The 19149-nt window shown below is 36.2% G+C and overlaps 2 protein-coding genes across 2 annotated transcripts; both read right to left on the reverse strand.

The window, feature by feature from the left end:
• Positions 1-3062: 3062 nt before the first annotated feature.
• LOC140015990 (non-functional pseudokinase ZED1-like) lies at positions 3063-3992 on the reverse strand. The gene has a single exon (XM_072068828.1). It carries the CDS (start codon positions 3990-3992, stop codon positions 3063-3065), a length of 930 nt encoding a protein of 309 aa, XP_071924929.1.
• A 2398-nt stretch (positions 3993-6390) lies between these two features.
• On the reverse strand, positions 6391-15129 carry LOC113714181 (protein EMBRYO SAC DEVELOPMENT ARREST 30-like). The gene is made up of 11 exons (XM_072069122.1): positions 14786-15129; positions 14469-14673; positions 14298-14382; positions 13616-13686; positions 13424-13512; positions 13097-13340; positions 11032-11144; positions 10305-10395; positions 9890-10018; positions 7839-8392; positions 6391-7311 (listed from the first exon to the last, which is right to left on the reverse strand). Exons 2-11 carry the CDS (start codon positions 14634-14636, stop codon positions 6873-6875), a joined length of 1983 nt encoding a protein of 660 aa, XP_071925223.1. The 5' UTR covers positions 14637-14673; positions 14786-15129; the 3' UTR covers positions 6391-6872.
• Positions 15130-19149: the final 4020 nt, after the last annotated feature.

Below are 19149 nucleotides of genomic sequence, written 5' to 3' on the forward strand. Positions count from 1 at the left end.
GGCGCAGCTCTTTTGCAACATCAATCATAACTGGCCTATTCATTCCCTCATATTCTGTGCATCTCAAAGCAAGATCAAGAAAATCGAGCAACTGCTGCTCCATCTCATCCTTATTGTTCCCTTCATCTTCCAACATTCTCGGATCAGCAATTTCTTTGACTTGGTGAGTCACAAGGAAGTCTTTAACATAATCCCGGATATGAATTCGCTCTCTTGTTCCTTCGCGATGCTTCATTGCATCTGTTTCTCCAGTAAAGAGCGCGAGCATTAGCACGCCAAAGCTGTAAACATCAGTCTTCTCAGTAACAAGACCTGAAATCTTGTGTTGAGGGTCCAGATGTCCACCTTGGCTTCCACCATGATCTTTCACTTGAACCTCTCCAGGGGGAAGGAATACAGAGAATGTGAAGTCAAACAATTTAGCAACACCATGGGCAATATCAACAAAGAAATCACATAATGCAACTGTTACAGAATAATGTGCAACAGAATCTACATCACAACGTGCTAAAACTTTTACAACATACTATGCAATATTTAAGCCAGAAGGTACCTTACTACTATTCAGCCCAAAAAAAATTCACAGGGTACAACTTTGCAGCATAATGTACAACACAATGTAGCCAAAAGGTACCACTACCCTAGAAGAGTGAACAATGCTGAAAGAGAAAACTCTCCTACCTCCCGGAAGTCGTAAACGTCGTCGTCGGGGTCAGGAGGTTTCCGAATAAAGAAATCACAATCGAGCAAACAAATTTTATGAAACTCCTCTTCATTAATCCTATATTCCACAATCTTCTCGGAATCCCAACCCTGAGTAGAAATAAAGCTCTTGCTCTGAACTATCAGAATGTCATCCTCTCCTCCGGCCGCGGTTGCGGAAATGGCGGTGGTGGTGTCGTAGTCAACGTCGAAGTCTTTCTTGTTGTCTACTTCCTCGGCTTCTTCGTCGTCCATGTCGTAGTCGTCGGGGCTGCCGCTGTCCCCGTCTCCGTCGTCGGCCCAGGCCCGAAAGTCTCGTCTGCTGGAGATTATGGGCTTTGTAATTGGCAGGTGAATAGTGGGGGACTTAACTGAGGTGGTGATTGGGGGTAGTGACGGTTTAGGAGAGAAAATGGGGAGCAGTGGCCGTGGCGGTGGTGCGAGGAGGAGTTGCGTGGTGATCATGGTGGTTTTGGGAGAGGGAAAGGGAATGATTTTCGTTTGGGATATTTGTGTCAATTGCGTGCTGTCTCGGAGGGGATAATGAGTTTGTTTGGATAAGAGTTTATTTGGATGATTTATTTGAGATATTTACTGTAGTACTTTTTATGATGTGCTATGTGTGAGATAAAAAGGTGATTGGGAAGATAAAAAGGTGATTGGAATTTGTGAGGCAAAATGTTTTTTTCCAAATTCTCTCTATCCAAACAAACTCAATGTTTCGTTTTGGGCGGGATTGGATGCTGCTGATGCAATAACTAAAGTTAGGGAATTTCGCCAATTTGGTTTCTGAACATTTTCACTAAAATTAATTTTGTCCTTGATAAATTATTTTAACTAATTTAGGGCTTGTTTGGAAGTGAAGTTTTTGGCCTAGTTTTTTAGCTACTAGTTTTTTAACAACTTTTGCTACAGGAACCCCAAAAAACTTATCAAATTTTTTACCTACACACTTCAAAATAATACACAAAAAACTTTCCCTTCAACTTTTCTTCTTCTTTTTCCTCTCCCATCCAACCGGCCACCACCTCCACCACCGCTTCCGGAGCCGGTAACTATTCCGGCCAACTTTTGCCGGCCTTCCTCTTTTTTTTTCTCTCTCTCCCCTCTCCTTTTGACCAATATGTTGGTTTTCAAAATCTCTTTTTTCTTTTTTTTTCTCTCTCCCCCCCTCCCCTCTTTCCCTCTGTCTTTCCCTGCCACCTTCCCCCTTTGTCTGCCGCCATCTCCTCCCCTCATCACCAGCGCACGCCGCCACCTCGCCGCACGTCTCTCTCCTCTTGCGCGTTTCTCGATCTCCGCGGCCGGACACCGCTGCCCACGTCCCCTGGCTCCACCGTACGCTGCCGTTCCTTCTTGGCTGCGACCCAAAGCCCTCGCACGTTCTCTCTCCTCTTCGCAACTCCCACCTCGCTGCCGTTCCTCTCAGCTCCCTCCACCACAACGCAGGGGTGGGGGAGGGGGGTTGCGGGCAGAAGGAGAGGGAGGGGGAGCTTTTGCAGGGGTGGCGGGGCTGAGGGAGAAGGTTAAAATTACTCTGTACCATCACACGCATTATTCTTACCATTTAGAGTTAGTTGCTATCTTTTTTTTTTTCTTAATACAATTTATCAACACAGGACTACAGGTGAGTAATTGGGAAAAATCCGTCTGAATTTGCATCAAATTGAAAACATAAGGACTAAGTTTGTTATTACCGAAACTCTATAGACTAAAATGGAGCTGAGTACCAAACACTAGGGAATAAACCTCTCATTTCTCCCTAAAAGCAAACAAACTCGCTAGTTGTGAGACTTGAATCCTGCATTTTCAATTTCTGGGATCGAATCAGTTATTGGTTTATAATAACTAGTTTCCAAAATACTTTTGACATTATTTGCAACCTATTATGCGTCAGTTCATCTGTTCCTCTTGTCCCTTTTAGAGTAAATTTGTCACCAAAACAAAACAAAAGAGAAAAAAAAAAAAAAAGCAAAGGTATACTGTGAATATGTTCACTTTTGGTTCATGAAATTTGCACTGAAAATGCTTCTTCATTCTTACAATTTAAGGATTTCCCTCGTTACCATTACTTCAATTTCCAACTCTGCAGCTATTTTAGATTTATGATTTCCTACTTTTGGTTGATCTTCAATCATCCACTTTGCTTGTGTATAGCAGTAGCCAAAAATTTATGGAAGAATGAACTTATTCCCATGGTAATTAGGGCAACAAACATTATCATAGTGTAGTTTTGGAATCTCTTACACACCCTTAATTGCCAAATACCAAAAACTAGCCTTTTCTATATCAGTGGAAAAAGCATAATTCAAACCCCTGAACCTAGTACACAGAGCAGTAATGCTGGTAAAGCACTAGAGCTAAGTATTGCGAACAGACTTCTCCATCTGGCGCAGCTCTTTTGCAACATCAATCATATCTGGCCTATTCATTCCCTCATATTCTGTGCATCTCAAAGCAAGATCAAGAAAATCGAGCAACTGCTGCTCCATCTCATCCTTATTGTTCCCTTCATCTTCCAACATTCTCGGATCAGCAATTTCTTTGACTTGGTGAGTCACAAGGAAGTCTTTAACATAATCCCGGATATGAATTCGCTCTCTTGTTCCTTCGCGATGCTTCATTGCATCTGTTTCTCCAGTAAAGAGCGCGAGCATTAGCACGCCAAAGCTGTAAACATCAGTCTTCTCAGTAACAAGACCTGAAATCTTGTGTTGAGGGTCCAGATGTCCACCTTGGCTTCCACCATGATCTTTCACTTGAACCTCTCCAGGGGGAAGGAATACAGAGAATGTGAAGTCAAACAATTTAGCAACACCAGAAGGGTCTATCAACACGTTAGAAGGGGTTAAATCCCTAAAAATTATAGGCGTACGAAATGAGGTATGAAGATAAAGCAAGACACTGGCAATATCTTTTGCGATCTTAACTCTGCATTTCCATGATAGAGCTTTACCATAAATGCGCCGGCAGAGACATTCATCAAGAAATTTAGTTCCGGGAGCATATTCATACACCATAACTGGAAAGGCGGATTCTAAACAGCAGCCAATTAGATGTAACACATTCTTGAGGTGGCTCATTTGTGAAGTGACGACTATGTCACGAATTACTACATTGGTTGGGGCTAAGTGCCAGACAAGACATGTTGCTATACCGGTAAAACATCTGATCAAAACAGGGCGTTCTTCTAAATTACCTGTGAACATCTTGCAAAAACAAATTCGACGGCCTTGTCCAGAAACATTTCGAAGTGCCCTCTGGAGTTCTTTGGTAGTGAAGCATCTCATAGGAACGTTGTATCGTCCACCAAAACAAGAAATTAGCTCCTCTAGAACTAATCCCCCGTTGGTACATAGGTTAGACTCTCTGGACTTACTTCGTCTGAGAAATAGTATGACTTTTCTGATTGGATTCATTAAGGATTGTGTATTGATAAAAGTTTGTAGAATATATCAGAGCTCAGAAAAGGGAATGCATGTGATGAAGCTGAAGAAAAAAGCAGCAGGATGAAGCAATATTTAAGGGATATCTGGAAAAGAGGGATATTATCAAGTCTTCAGGACAACATTCTCATCTTGACTTTGGTACAAAAGTATGAACGAAGAAATATCTTAGCAGTTTCTCAGTGCATTCTACTCAAATTCTAGTTAAAGTATTCAATGTGCCCTTTTATATCACTTCTCCAGACTTTTGAAGTTTGACCTTAATCTAGTAGTAAATACAAGTTAGCACTTATCATTCAAAAAATTCTTCCGTATTTCATACATTTCAAAAATATTCTAAAAAATACTCGTACCTTTCAATTAATCATATATAACATGTAATAAACTTTTAACCTATTATACTTCAATTTTTTCAAAAAAATTTTAAAATTTGAGTGAGGATAATGACAGACTTTTTTAATTATGTATAACATAAGAGCAACATATATCATAATAACCGTAGATTTATACATATTTAAATAATAAGGTGATAAAACTGTAATAAACTTAACTTCTCATACATAAAAATAAGTTTAAAATTGGTACCAATGTAGCATATTCTTCAAAACTTATAGTAAATTTATTCATATTTTTAGTTCTGTAACTATTCATGTACAAATTTATATGTGTAATTTTTTTGAACACGTACTTTTATGCCAAACTTTTAATCGCAGTATTGAAAAAAATTCCGTATAATATACATACGTATAATATCTCATGACCTTAATTTGATTGGGAGTGTCAGTAGTGGCCTCTAGTCCAAACCAAATCTGGGAAGAGCAAGCGTGAATGAATGCTAATGGCTCGGTGGCTATTAGCAAGGGACTTAAATCTCTCCTTGGACTGTAGGTGAAGGTTCAAACCTCACCTGCAGTGAAAAAATCTAAGGGTTGTGTCATAGCACTCTCTTGGTCTAGTTGGATCTGTATACCCACTATCACCTATCACAGCCTCCTTAGACTCCCCCTCTCCCTTAGATTAGGATAAAGTAGGTTATACAAATGTATCGTTTCAGTACAGGATCGGACTCTTAAGAGATCCATTCCTGACTACTGGAACAAAGTCTAGTGTAAAAATTTCATCAACCTCCCAACTTATCGTTCCTCTAATATCCCTATTTTCAAATTTTAGATACTTTCACCTGACAAGATGAACAATTTCATATGAAAGTAATCATTTGAATGAATGTATATTGTATTTATAATTTTTTAAGATTCGTATGTAATGCTACTATGATCCTTAGTAGTAGTGAAATTTCAGAAACTCATATGGTAAAATAAAGGAATGAATAATAAAGTAAAGGAAAGGAAAATAAACTCCATTTTGTAATTAATTTCTATTGTAGTTCTTCAAATCATGGTGGAACTCCAGAAGATCCTCAATTTGTAAAACCTCAAACTTGTGGTCCTCGTGGATGATTGCCATTTTGAGAATCATATCACATTCGGGTACCGAAAATTTATGGTCTCTGAATCATGGGTTGATCTTGGATCTGATATTTTATAAGATGGAATAACTTACAAGGGGAAAAAAAGAGCCATTTTGGATATCAAATTATTCCAAATAATATTTCGCTTGCATCATAAACACATTTCTCAATTCACCTTTTTATATTATCAATTCATCTTTTTGTCGCACATACATCACATCACAAAAAGTGTTACAATAATTATTCTAAATAATATTTTAAATAATACTCTATCCAAACAATTCAGAGCGCACACGAGAACGCTGCCGAGTTGGTACCTCGGTGAAGTTGATCCGAGATCTTGCACTCACGACAGAAAAGCAAATATACATGCTTTTAGTTGCTTAGCAAATATCCGGAGTCAGAATATGATTCAACTGTATTAACTTAGTTAAACAAGGATACAGTCAAACAGTAAATTGTAGGTCTCACCGTTTGAGAATTTTTGTTCTTTGTATACAAAAATTATAGGAATTGTATAAATTTATTCATTTTCTTGTTATACTTGAAGATGTAATTATTTATTGTAAAACGAAAATTGCTCGTTAACATTACCTTGGTAAGTCCTAAATTGTCACTAGCCCGGCGGTATAGCAAATATTCCTTATAATTGGGTTAATCAGGCTCAATTTTCTTTTCCAAAGGAAAAATTACAGTGGACAGGAAAGGGCAAAATGGAACTTTAGGTGCAAAGCTAACAATCCGAGGCATAAAAACAGCAGTCATACAGGGATCGGAGAGAAGCAAAATTTCACTAAAGAAACAATCACGTTAGAGCACGGTTGCCTCTGGCGTATCTCATGCTTCCAAGTGTCATCGCTCTAAAAGAACTGGAAAAGTATACAGCTGATTTCTGTGAAAAAAAAAAAAAGGAAAAAACAGAAAGGAAAAAAAAAATCCTCATTCCGCAGCCGGTCCAGCTCCCTGGCCACAAAAACCTTGCTGAAGCATTTTGAATATTCTCAAGGTATTACCCTCAATTGCTACCAGCAATAGGATTGCAAACACTCCAATCCAAGAAGCATGTCCACAAAATTTCACGTGCGATCTTCTATGTTTCTGTCTATAATGTTTTCTCTGGAGCCGGAGAAAAGTTTGCTAGTGCTCTGTGCTATTGTGCCTGCATCAATTGATTGTCAAGATTCAATGGCAAATGTAGAAAGCAGGAGGAGCAAGGGATGTACGGCGACAATCAGGTTCTATCTGTACAAGTATTCCTAATCGTCAGGGTCCATATCCTCGCCCTGTTCCCAGGATGGAATTGCATTACTTTGGTCATTTCCTTCCGACTCCGGCTGCCCCTCTGAATCTACCTCATCTTCTTGTGATTCAAACTCTTCACCATTACCCTCTAGCACAACTGATTTTGCAAGACTTTGCTCCATCCACTTTGGACATTCATCCTGCCCTTCGTAGAGCAGATGGAGGCTGCTATCCTTCCCAGACTGCAGAACCTCTGGTGTCCTGAGAGTCGTACAAGAACATTCTGGGATCGGGTGGGATAGAAACGTCTTTGGCTTTGCTAGATGAAGTTCCTGATTAAGGCCCTCCTCAGCAAGGCTTTTGTTAAGATGGGCTTTGACAGCAAGAGTCCAATTATGTGGCGGATAGTAAAGATGAGCACTAGTACTGTTGAAGAGTTCAGCAAGATATGTCCTGCTCGGGCAAGCACACCATAAAAAACCGAAACAAAGAAATAATGACAAATTTGAATCCAGCTTTTGACATTACAAAATAAAGCATCAGCCTCTATTCACGTCAGTGATAAGCCAATGTTACCGAGCGATAGAAGTTTTTGTTTCAAATCTTAATCCATATAATTAGTAATTCACCTCTCAACCCCAAAGAGGTAATTATGCAGCCAATTGCAAGTGTCATGTACTTTAATAGCTGGACAAGTTCCTTCATGCTAGAAAACTAAACCTCCAGCATTTTTTAAATCCCTAATGAACTCACAAAATGATACTGAAATGGAAACCACACCCAAATTTTAAAAGCAAGGACAATCCAATACCTGATAAAAATACTTTTAACACAAGAATGATCAAAATATCACACTATTTAAGTTGAAGAAAGAACCATATGCAGAGAAAAAAGGCATTATTACGACTTCAAAGAATTTCATGAAATGTCCAAAAATTCATTATCTACTAGGATGATCTGAAGTCTATAGCACGTTTTACCTGTTTGGTCGAAACGTTCTTGAAGAAGCCATCTCATAGAGCCGGTGTCCCATGACCAAGCCAGAGAAATCAGGCCATTGACTACCATCATTGTCAAAGCCAGGAAAAAATGCGTCAGCTTCCACTGAAACAATGTAATCAAGAGCATCCCATAACAATCGATGTGCCTGCTCCCTTAAATCAGAAGGCGAAGGGTTTGGCTCTGTATCATTTTCAGCAACCCAGCCATACCAACCTTCTTTCTCGTGCCGATAAATTGGTCGATCAGGAGGGGGGGGAAGCGGCCTGGGGCGAGGACCAGCCTTTTCCCATTCCTCTTTTTGTTGCCTAACACTTTTTGCAGGTAAAGCTTCAAGTGGATCTGGAGGAAGTGGGGTTTCTGGGCCAATTAAATCATCCAGCTCTTGTTTGCTGCACAAAGAGGTCCGATCCACCAAGTAGGTATACATCGCATGTAAAGGAATCAAAACCCTTTGACCACCAAAGGTTTCAGAACCGGCCAGATAGATCGTAGTTGTTGGAGGATAGCCCATTGCTCGAAGCAGAAGCCCTACCTACAAAGGCTAGAAGAATAAGTTCTGCCACCATTATATACAAGAAAATTAGGAAAAAATGATTGACCGCCAACCCCCCTCCCCAAAACAACAAATAAATTTGGTCTTCATTTATTTTAAGACTTTGTCTCAGTCCTCCCTCATTTTCCTCAAACCTTGATCTATTAATGGACTTTGTCGACAATACAATTTCTACCACTAGTTACTAGTAATAAAAGATGTTACTTGCTTTTCTTTATTTTTCTTCATTTTAAGATTTTCATTTCCAAAGCCCAGTGGTGGAAACAAAAGGGTTTGAAAGAAGCAGAGTCCATAAGACTTGTGTGTTCTAGAACAATGCTTGAAGGTGTTTCAGAGTCCACTCAACAAGTGTCCCATTCATTTCATAACAAATAGAGGAAGAAACATTGAGGGAAACCAGGAGAATAAAAAATATCCTTGAAGGACAAAATGTATTTGTTGCTTGCAAGTAATCTTTAAGAAAGGCAAAAAGGGAGTTTTACGTGTAATCAAAGAAAAGACACATACCAAAGTTTACAGACAGGTGCAAAAAATACAAAAGTCTAATAATATATCCGAAACTTGATTAAATTAGCATCAGACCATGATAACTGAATATATACTTCTTCCTTTTTCCAATCTACATGTCCTGCAGGTCTAAACTGACTTAGTCTACTTCAAGAATAATAAATCATCAGTTCTTTAAACCAATATTTCGATTGGTGTTGAACCACAAATTCAGCCATTGGAAGTATCAATGACCGCAAGGAATTGCGTCATTTGAGATGTAATAGATGCACGTGATACACAAGTCAAAAAAGTGCAGACTATGCAGAGTCCTTTTCCAAGTCTTGTTCGCCTTCTTGCAAATAGAGATTTAGGACTTCCTATTTGTCTTTAAACTGATGCTCTATTCCTCTATTCTGGAGGAACTTTGGTAACAATGGGCAAGCATGGACAATTCCTCTAGCTTTCTTCTCTTTCCTTTGGTTTATGTACTAGTCACCTTGTCATATCTTTCTTCCCTTCCCCCACTACCACCCCCCTCCCCCCCCCCCCAAAAAAAAAAACCCTTTTGGCCACAGGTAATTAAAGCCCAATTACTAGATTCACCCCAAGTCATTCAGTACATTACTCATTGTAAAATTATAGTTAACAGTTCTAACATGAAAATTTTGATTGTTAGAGATAGCTTTGTTTAGATAAGGTAAAACATTCTTGAAAAAAATAAAAAAAACTAATGTCAAATAATGTGAGGAATTTCCTGGGAGAGGAGTGCCAAGTTCAATTTGGACACTTAAAGATGTTCTTAGGACATCAATAGGCAGTCAATTTTAGGGGCAGATAATCAAACGACGTGGTATCAAAAAGTCGTCAATTGGTGCTTCAGCAAATGTATTGGAAAAGAATGCTTGAAATCAGATATATGTTAAGTCATAGAAAGAAAAACAGTGACAAACAAGGACAAAATAAACCATATGAAATAGCTGCCTGTACCTCTTCTGGCATAAGTGGGCATGAGCCATTTGCTTTTTGAGCATATGAATCAACACTTAATTCTTGATTAACAATCCCCTGTTTGATTAACTGCTTCCGCCGATACTGTATCAGCTCAGAATGAATGTCCTATACCACAAATGAACATAAAAAGTTAACTCAAAACATTGAAGGAAAGCATAAAATCTGAACTGCAGCAATATTTGGAAGACACTTCAAGATCTAACTGTCAAGCAGGACAATATATCCATGCTTGATTAATAAACAACAAAAATTCGAGGAACACCCTTGGATTATCCTACACATCACATTAAGCATCTTGATCCATCATCCATCGCTGTCATCAACAGGAGTCAAATTACAGCAATCAGAAACAAGAACATGGAAAACAAAGGAAAGGAGATTTATAAAGGACCTGAAAGAGTTCAGCACATCCATGATATGCTAGGGTATCTCTTATAAGCCCAGGGTGATAAGAAAGGTAAGGATGACCTGGATAGCGTAACCTGCACATAAAGAATTCCTCAAGAGCTTAAGAGCATTGCAAAGCACTAATGTCCAGCCACCTCAAACGAACAATTCTTATATTAGGAAAAATTTTGTACTACATGAACAAGACTTGGACTGACGAAATTCATGTTTATCACAAATAGGATATCTGTGGCTAAAACATTTTGACATGTTAAAAAAATCAAGTTAATGAGAAAAGGTCTGTTAGTGTTGAGGAATGTTTTAGCAATATATAAACAAGATAGTTCCAAATCTCTCTCTAAGGTTTGGAACACATTTAATTTTAAATTTGAAGCCACTAAGACCATGACATGAGTACCTAGTATGATATGTATTCAACTTCAATGATTGGTAATTCAGCGAACTCAACTCAAACCCTCAATTTTGGAGCATGATAAATATTCTATCCCAACAAAGAGCAAGCAAAACAAAAAACAACCACAGTCTACAGCATGGACTAGATATTTGGGTTTACATGTTACTGTTCCCAAAAAAAATATAGAATAATAATGTAACCAAAAAAAAAAAGCTTCAACAATTATTATTGAAATCTCATAATCCTTGGAATACAATCACTGACAATTGCAACCAAACCCAATTTCTCCACAAAACTAGTTAGAAGGGTTTGATACCTTTGTACCATCAGGCGCCCAAGTGCAACAATTTCTGAGCGGAACTGAAGAGCATGAAAAGCAACACGACATCTCAGCCTCTGGTATTCACCCAGGCTATTAGGAAGAATGGACTGCAAGTAGTGACAAAGTAAACACCTTTGGCCAGTTAGGGCAATTAGTGAACTTTGCATATGTAAATTACAGTTAATGTTCAGATGATGCATGAATATATCCTTACATTTGAGATGATGAAAAAGTACACCACATGACAAATACAAGGTTAAGCAAATACATATAAATCAAGGAGGAACCACTTCAGACACTACTTTCACACCTTTTTTATTATGTTCCAGATATAACTAAAAGATCACAGAACTGCAAAATAAATTCTAATGTTAAACTGCAAATTAGGTAATGGTAAATATGACATTTATGTCTTTTCTGCACATTCAAGAAAGTTATAAGAATAAACTATATATTCTCTTCAGGGTTCCTTTCTGATGCTGGAGCATTTTAGATCTTAATTTGTTTTCATTAGTATATTATTTGTTATTATTTGCTGCTAAGCATGCAGTAGCATTATTAACTGTTCTGCACAGCTGGTGCACATCTTCTAGGCAGGTGCCTTATTAAGAGTCTCTCTGTTTTTGTCACTCTTAAGACAACAATATGTTTGGATCCCCATACTCATCTTATTGACTGCAGTCACGCAGTTTTGATATCAGTTCACTACCTAAACTTGTATCAGCTCCCTTGGGCTATTTTGTAGCCTAGAAGCTAATCCCCTTCAAACTCTTATGATTTCTCTTCATCTATCCTAGTAGTCTAGTGCTGTTATTGTAAAGGTCCTTTTAGTTTTCTTGCACAACTATTTCGCATTTGATACGCACATTAGAAGTTCTAGTGTGAACTATTTTCAGAAGGTTCCAAGCCTTTAATACCATCCACAAAGTTCACAAATTTGAGAAGGTGCAACTACGAAAATAATGATCTAACATTCTGCAAAATTCATGTTACTCTACCATGTATGAGCTATACAACACTCTGGTGAGCAAGTATTTCAACTCACTGAACAACCTTAAAGAAAAGCAAAGAAGAAACAAAAGCTGATATTAGTAATCCTACATTCTTCCGTAAAACAAGGGCCACATAAGGACCCAGTTTTCAAAACCAACGTTCAAAAAAATTTAAGAACTTATATCAATTAAGAAGAGTACCAAAGATTAAAATATTCTCATTATGAACTGGCCCGGGCTAGCGTTTTTACAAGAAATATCTAGCCAACATTTTACATAGTCCAGCCTTCCCTTCTGTAGTTTTTAAAACACTCCAGTTAGTTAAATACAATTGACCATGTTGCACTTGATATGAAACTGGTAGGCAAGTTTCCTTAGCTTTAGAAAATTCAAGGCCATGGATATTTCAACCATTATGATATCTCAAGGAAAATCAGTATAATTATACCTCAACATTAACATCTGAAAATCAAATCACACAGCTAAAAAGCATATGAATGTTTTATGGCATTACCTACAGCACAGCAATAACATTTTAACTTGAATTGGACTCTGACTGTCCTGAATTTTAGATAGTTGGACCTAAGCACTGCTGAGATTTTCGTTAGGCCAGTGTAACTACAAATTCCCATGAAAGAAGTTTGGATGATGTCACGTTGAAGATCAGACTTGACATATGAGCCCAAATGGGCTAATCGAGGATCACTCTTCAGAACCAGATTTATAAGCTTAACGAAAGGCACAGAGGAAAAAAAAATGAAAGCTTGCCAGAAGCAAACAGGAAAATGGCTTTCCACTCTCAGTTTTGGTCTAGAAGCAGCAGTCTATTGGATTTATTAGCATAACAGCAAATTAAGGTAATATCTTTAATCCCATAGTTATTTCTTTTCAAAATTTTATTAGACACAACCCAAGTTGCATGCATAATACATTCAGTTAGAAAAAATCTGTTCAATAATTGAGTTCATAAAGGAATAGTTGGAACTCTAATTACACTTGAACACCACCAATTGTCTAATTGGACTAAAGAGAGAGATAGAGATAGAGAGAGAGAGAGAGAGAGAGACCTGTAGGCATCCTCCATCAGTAACTATGAGCCCAACGACCTTAGCTTTCTTTAGTTTGGGTAAAACATTGGTCAGGTAAAAGCTTGGAGGAGCTGAATGTTGGGGTCTGAAAGTTGGAAATTGCTTCTGCTTTCTGGCATCCTTGTGATTTGGGGGAAGATCCTTCACAATGATTACATCAGTTGCTAGAGCTGCAATGAACTGCTCCTCATTGTAGATATATGAAAAGCTTTTGAAGTTGGAACTGCAACTTGCAGATAACAGTTTTAAAATTCACTCAAGCATGCAGATAACTCTAGTTTTTATTCGCTCAAAAACAATAACAACCTGATTCCTTTTGAGCGAATACTTTGTTGAATCTCAGGGATAACAAGGGTAGCATTTAGAAGTCTTGCAACAGCGACCAGGTCACAAATCTAAAATGTTTCTCAACGGTTACAAGCTTTGTGAGGGTAAGAAACGAGGGGAAAAAAGGCACAAGAAAATGCAAACCAATAGAAGAGGAATATTTAAGCATACTGAATTCCTGATCTTCTCAAAGCCCCCAAAGATTTTTGCATAAATGAAGCCATTGTTCTGTGTGATTGGAACTGAGACAATAAAGAAAATGATGTCAAATGGAGGCAACAATAGTACAACTCAAAATAAAGGAAGCAACATCAGGTGATGATACAATACAGGATGTCCAGTATGACATTACCATTAATCAAGGTGAAATGTTAACAGGCATTGCCACATTTTTTGTCACCTTTGACTTTCCTATTGTAAATGCGCAAACACCTACCTTTAGATGTCTGGAAGCAAGCAATAACAGAATATGGACCAAAACTTGAAATTTTCAGGATAAATCCTAAGTTTTGTGGAAAAAGGGTTGATAGTAACACAAAACTTATTCAGAAGAATGAAGACCGAAATGCAAAATATAAACACAAAATCAGAAGTGCCACCATAATATAAGAGAGTAGTTTTCATTGAAGATTATAGCTCGTTCTAAAATACAGCTTTCTTAACCTATCTTTTGCTTGAGAAAAACCTTAGATATTGATCATTTCTAAGCACAGACAAGCGGAATAAACTACCAAAATGAATGTTTGCAAACAAGTTAATGATGCTGAACTAACTAATAACTAGTTATACCCTAACTAATAATTAAAATTAAAATTTCACAAAGTAAAATCTCCGCATTTATGACGCACATTACCAGGATATGCACTTCTTGGTTTCGCATATGGATGCAATCCTTCCAATGCCTTGACCTTTCCCCACAACTTCTTATTCACCGGAACCTATTACCAATTATTCAAAACAACACAACACCATCAAAAATACAGTCATATTCAGATGCTCAAGTAACCTCTTATCCCTAATTTACCTTAACATCTTCAGCAGGAATGAATTGACTCCAACTTTTAGTCATGAATGGAATTCCAGCGTAATGAACAATGTTCGCACTCGACTTTGCAAGAAATAAATGCACTAACAAAGATACAAATGATAACACTAGCCCTCCCAATGCCGCCCATTTTATCTTCGATTTCATCTCCCCCCAAAATTACTCCAAAGAGCCAACAAACAATCTGCCAAAAAAATTAACAAAAATTAATCAGAATAAGCAAAAATAATCAATTTCATAAAACAAAATTAATAACTTGAATTAAGCAAAAACAAAAAAAGGAATCGGTAATATACCAGCAAACTTTGGAGGTAACCAATTTCAAAATTATTGTATTAGGCAATGGCAAGCATGAATAGAAGGAAAAAAGGGCAAATTAGGGTTTAAGAAATTGAAATTCTGAGTTCTGAGCGGAATCGCGAAAACCGAAGCTGGATCGAGATGAGCTAAACGACGCCGAATATACATAACATATATATATCTGTATGTAGGAGAAAGTAGAGTTGGGAATCCGTGTATGTAGAAGGTTTAACTGTGTGAAATCAGAGTGTGTATTTTTGTGTTTGAAGACTCTAAGAGTGTGAAAGAAGCGAAGAAGAAGAAAGAAGAAATGGGGAGCTGCCGAGAGAGTTCAATGCCGGGACTTTAGAATTTAGATTTGGCCCTTTTTTCAAGAATTTAATTTTGGATTTTCTTGCTTTCTTGGATAATTAGATTTGGCCGTCTAATATTTCCTTTTTAGGCAAAATCCTGTTTTTGGGTCCCCCTATTTTGGGTTGGTACGGGGCTTTTTTTTTTTGTTTTTTTTTTTTTGTGTGGATACTGTTTGTTTTCAATTTTCATCATACATGCCACCATAAACTATACTATGCCCTTTATGTATTATAGAATTCTGTCTAAAATGATACTAAAATCTTCTCCATGGTTCCTTTTAAGCCTTAAAAATTTCTTGAGCATATAAGCCTTATTGGATGCAAAAAAGGATGATGTTTGAAGTAGAGACATGGGAAAAAAAGAAAAGAAAAAATTTTGGATTATGATTTTTTACAAAAAAAAATTTATATTTTTTGTGAACACATTTTTCAATCACTCTTTTACCTCACATACATTAAATTACTACGGTACATTTTCCTACAAAAACTTCTAAAAATTGCAATCCAATCAAGCTAAAAAGGACTATGCGTTGTTTTCGGAAGCAAGGGAAGATTACCTACACAAAACACTATTCACGTACAAAAATAAAGAAAAACACTGTATATAATGACTACAAGATTCTATAATTGTTTTAACTATAGTATTTGGTGACTAATATGGAAATATTTTAACGAACATTTTGTGATAAATTTGCATGATTCGATGATTGAAATTTTTTGTAGAAATAGATTTATTCATGGTAAAGGTATAAATGACTTGAATTAAACCAAATACTTTTGTTATACTTTTGACAATTGATTGATTTATTTATTAAATTCAACTAAAACGAATTATTAACAAGTTGAGCTCAAATACCTTGAAGTTTTGACATATAAAATTCCAAATTATGCTAATTCAATCAAGATCAAGTCAAGTTTGAAAATTTAATTAACATGGAATGCTCTTTCGTATTTGGGATTTTATGTTGATCCAACCTAGCTCAAATTTTATACTGATATTCGGTTTTGAGATTTTCAACAATTGTTCATTAACACACCTAAGGGTCCATTTGGGATTGCAATAATTTACTGAAAAGTAGTTTATCCAATAGAACTTTTAATGAAGTACTTATTAAATGTTGAAATGCTTTTAAATATATTTTTTGGATACATAATTAAATAAATACTTATTGCATTGAATAATGTATAATTTGAGAATTTTTAAAAGTATTTATCTTTTTTTAGTTCATAATATATGATAAAACGATTAAATTTAATGTTTAAATTATAAAACACAAAAACTATTTTAAAAGCACCAAATTTTAGCTTTTACTAAGAGAGCTTTTAACACCAAAAGTTCCACACTTAATTTTATGGGATGATATTTACTAAACGTCTCAAAACTTAAAAGTAATTTTAGCACTCAAAAATACTTTTTTATCAGAACCATTGCAACCCTCAAACGGCCCTCTGTTTGGATTGCTATTTTATGGAATTTTTATTTAAAAAATGTAATATAGTGATTTGACGTATATAAGGTAAAAAAAAAAAAGATTGAAAAATGTGTTTACGAAAACGTAAAAATGTGTTCAAGGGCAAATATTGGGTCAGTTGTAGCTTGAGGGGAATTTTGCCAATTTAGTCTCTGAATATTTTGACTAAAACTAATTTCGTTCTTGATAAATTGTTTTAACCAATTTAGTCCTTGAATAAGTTTCTTACATCCAATGTAGGACTTTTCACTACATTTTACTCAATCCACGTGGACCTATTGGGGCATAATCATCACACTAGCCTAATCTTTTGCAATTAATCAGCGAAACAGATTAGTAAGATCATTAAAATAAAGGGGTAAGCATCTAGTTTTTGAAGACATTGGGGCTCCTCACAATTTCTCAATTCTCTTTGTGAAGAAGCTCCAATAAGATGCATCCGCGAAGAAACTACCTCAATGATGCATCAAGTTCGAGCAGCTGCCAATAATCAAATCATGAGAATGAAGAAAGTGGAAAATTATCAGAGGTGAAGAGAGGGAAGGTAGATCACTACAATGGAGATGAGGTTGCGTTTTGTGATTGTAATGAATCGTGTCAAATCGCTACTACATGGACATTGTCAAATCTTGGAAGAAGATTCCATGGTTGCAAGAATTATGGGGTATTTTTTTATTTTGTCAATAAATGTGAGGGGAATTTTTTTGGCAATATAATTGGATATGGGTATTTAGTAGTAATTTCTAATTTAGTTCCATTTGCAATAATAAGCAATCTAATTTCTACATCTAATAGGGGTATTAATATTGATTACAACCGCCGAAGGCTTGCAAGTGCTTTTTGTGGTTTGATCCACCAATGTCGAAGATGACGAAAAATATGACGGCAAAATTCTTGAAGGAACCAAGGAAAGCCAAACAAGAGAACCAATTCATAAAAAATTGAACTTGCAAGGTTGGAAGAAGAGAACAAGATGATGAAGGCTGAAATTCAAAAGCTAAAAGATAAGAGCAAATTGATAGTTTTGTTGTCATTTGTTGTGGTTGTTTGTTAACTACTGTGCTTGTTGGCAACGACAAAAGAGGACATGCTGTCTTGGACTTAGGGCTCCAAATGTTAGTCTAGATGAATTAGGGAAGGCTATGTAGTTAGATTTAGCCTTTTGTCCACGAAACTTGCAAAGTTGCTGTGATTGGCCTTAATTTTTTTGGTTATAGTGTGGTTGTAAGGCATTGTAAACCATTTGATGTAGCAATTGTCTAAGTAATATATGCAATGGTTTGACAAATTGAGAAATCTGGATATATGCAAAGGCTATGGCAACTTGGTGTCTAAAAAATATTTGACAGAATTTCACCTTAAAATTTGATATTCCGTTAACATAACTAAACCAAGTATCACTCGACAAATGTCTAGCCAAAAAAAGACAATAGGAAGTTTTCATATAACCAACATGTTCTAGTCGTCCAAAGAGATCAATGCCAAGCTTTTAGTTCATGTCTAGCCAACAAATACAAGCCAAGGTAACATAGGCAGACTTTTACAAAACAGTGACCCGGTTCATTCTCTATGCTTCCCCTACAAGATCAGTACACTATAATTACAATTGCAAGATCTATATTAAGAAAACTTCATTCCCTAAATTCTTTGCTTTCATGAATATCTTGTAGACCTGTAGTACGGTGATGTGTACACTAAGTTCCAAATGCACCTTCTCCTTAAATTCCTTAACAGTCACTTTCTTATTCAACATTAAAAATTTTGCATACTTTCTAGTTAGAAAATCTGAAGTGGCTCTTTCGTGGTAAAATGTCCGGCCATAAGTGCTCAGGTCCCACAGTTTTATATAACTGTGTATAAACGACTGAATAGTAATAGTAATAGTCTATTTAGTCTATTTAGTCTATTTTATTGTATTCCTAAAACTAATCCTTACCTCCAAATGAATTCTATTAAAATCAATTACAAGTTACATTTAAATTAGACTTAACAAAATTAGTCTATTTCTAATAATGCATATAAAAAATGGAAATTAAAAGATGAACAAGTTATAACTTCAATACACCCTCCATTACAAGAAATAAAAATTAATATGGGACAAGGAGAAATTATAGCCTCACCTTTTAAAAAAGGAAGAGAAGCTGAATCAAGTACAAATAATTCAATAAAATAGACCAAATAATAGAAGAAAATTCTACTGAAGAATCAGAAAATTTATCAGAAGAATCAATAGCTTCAGATCTAGAAGAAAATATACTTTCACCAATAGAAAATCAATTTGAAGAAGAAAATAATCAAATAAATCGAATAAAAAGAAAGAATTATAATAACAATAAAAATTGGAAAATAGTAAGTTCAAAAAATTATTATCCTAGACCAAGCCCTCCAGATATTCAATATGAAGAAAGATCACAATTTAGAACTACTAAATATGATGGAGATTCAATCTATGAATGGAATATAGATGGAAAAGCTGAATATGAAGTATTAAATAATTTGCAAGAAATGGGAATGGCAAGACTAGCTTACAAAATT

This window comes from Coffea arabica, chromosome 10c (assembly GCF_036785885.1).
Source record: "Coffea arabica cultivar ET-39 chromosome 10c, Coffea Arabica ET-39 HiFi, whole genome shotgun sequence".
Taxonomy (NCBI): Eukaryota; Viridiplantae; Streptophyta; class Magnoliopsida; order Gentianales; family Rubiaceae; genus Coffea; species Coffea arabica.

Excerpts from the sequence above, each read along its gene's own strand:
- LOC140015990 (XM_072068828.1), bottom strand. The coding sequence starts at position 3,992 with ATGAGATGCTTCACTACCAAAGAACTCCAGAGGGCACTTCGAAATGTT.
- LOC113714181 (XM_072069122.1), bottom strand. The coding sequence starts at position 14,636 with ATGAAATCGAAGATAAAATGGGCGGCATTGGGAGGGCTAGTGTTATCA. Across the intron at positions 11,145-13,096 it reads CTGATGGAGGATGCCTACAG|TCCATTCTTCCTAATAGCCT; the intron begins GTCTCTCTCTCT and ends CACTACTTGCAG. Across the intron at positions 10,019-10,304 it reads GATGTGCTGAACTCTTTCAG|GACATTCATTCTGAGCTGAT; the intron begins GTCCTTTATAAA and ends TTTGTGGTATAG.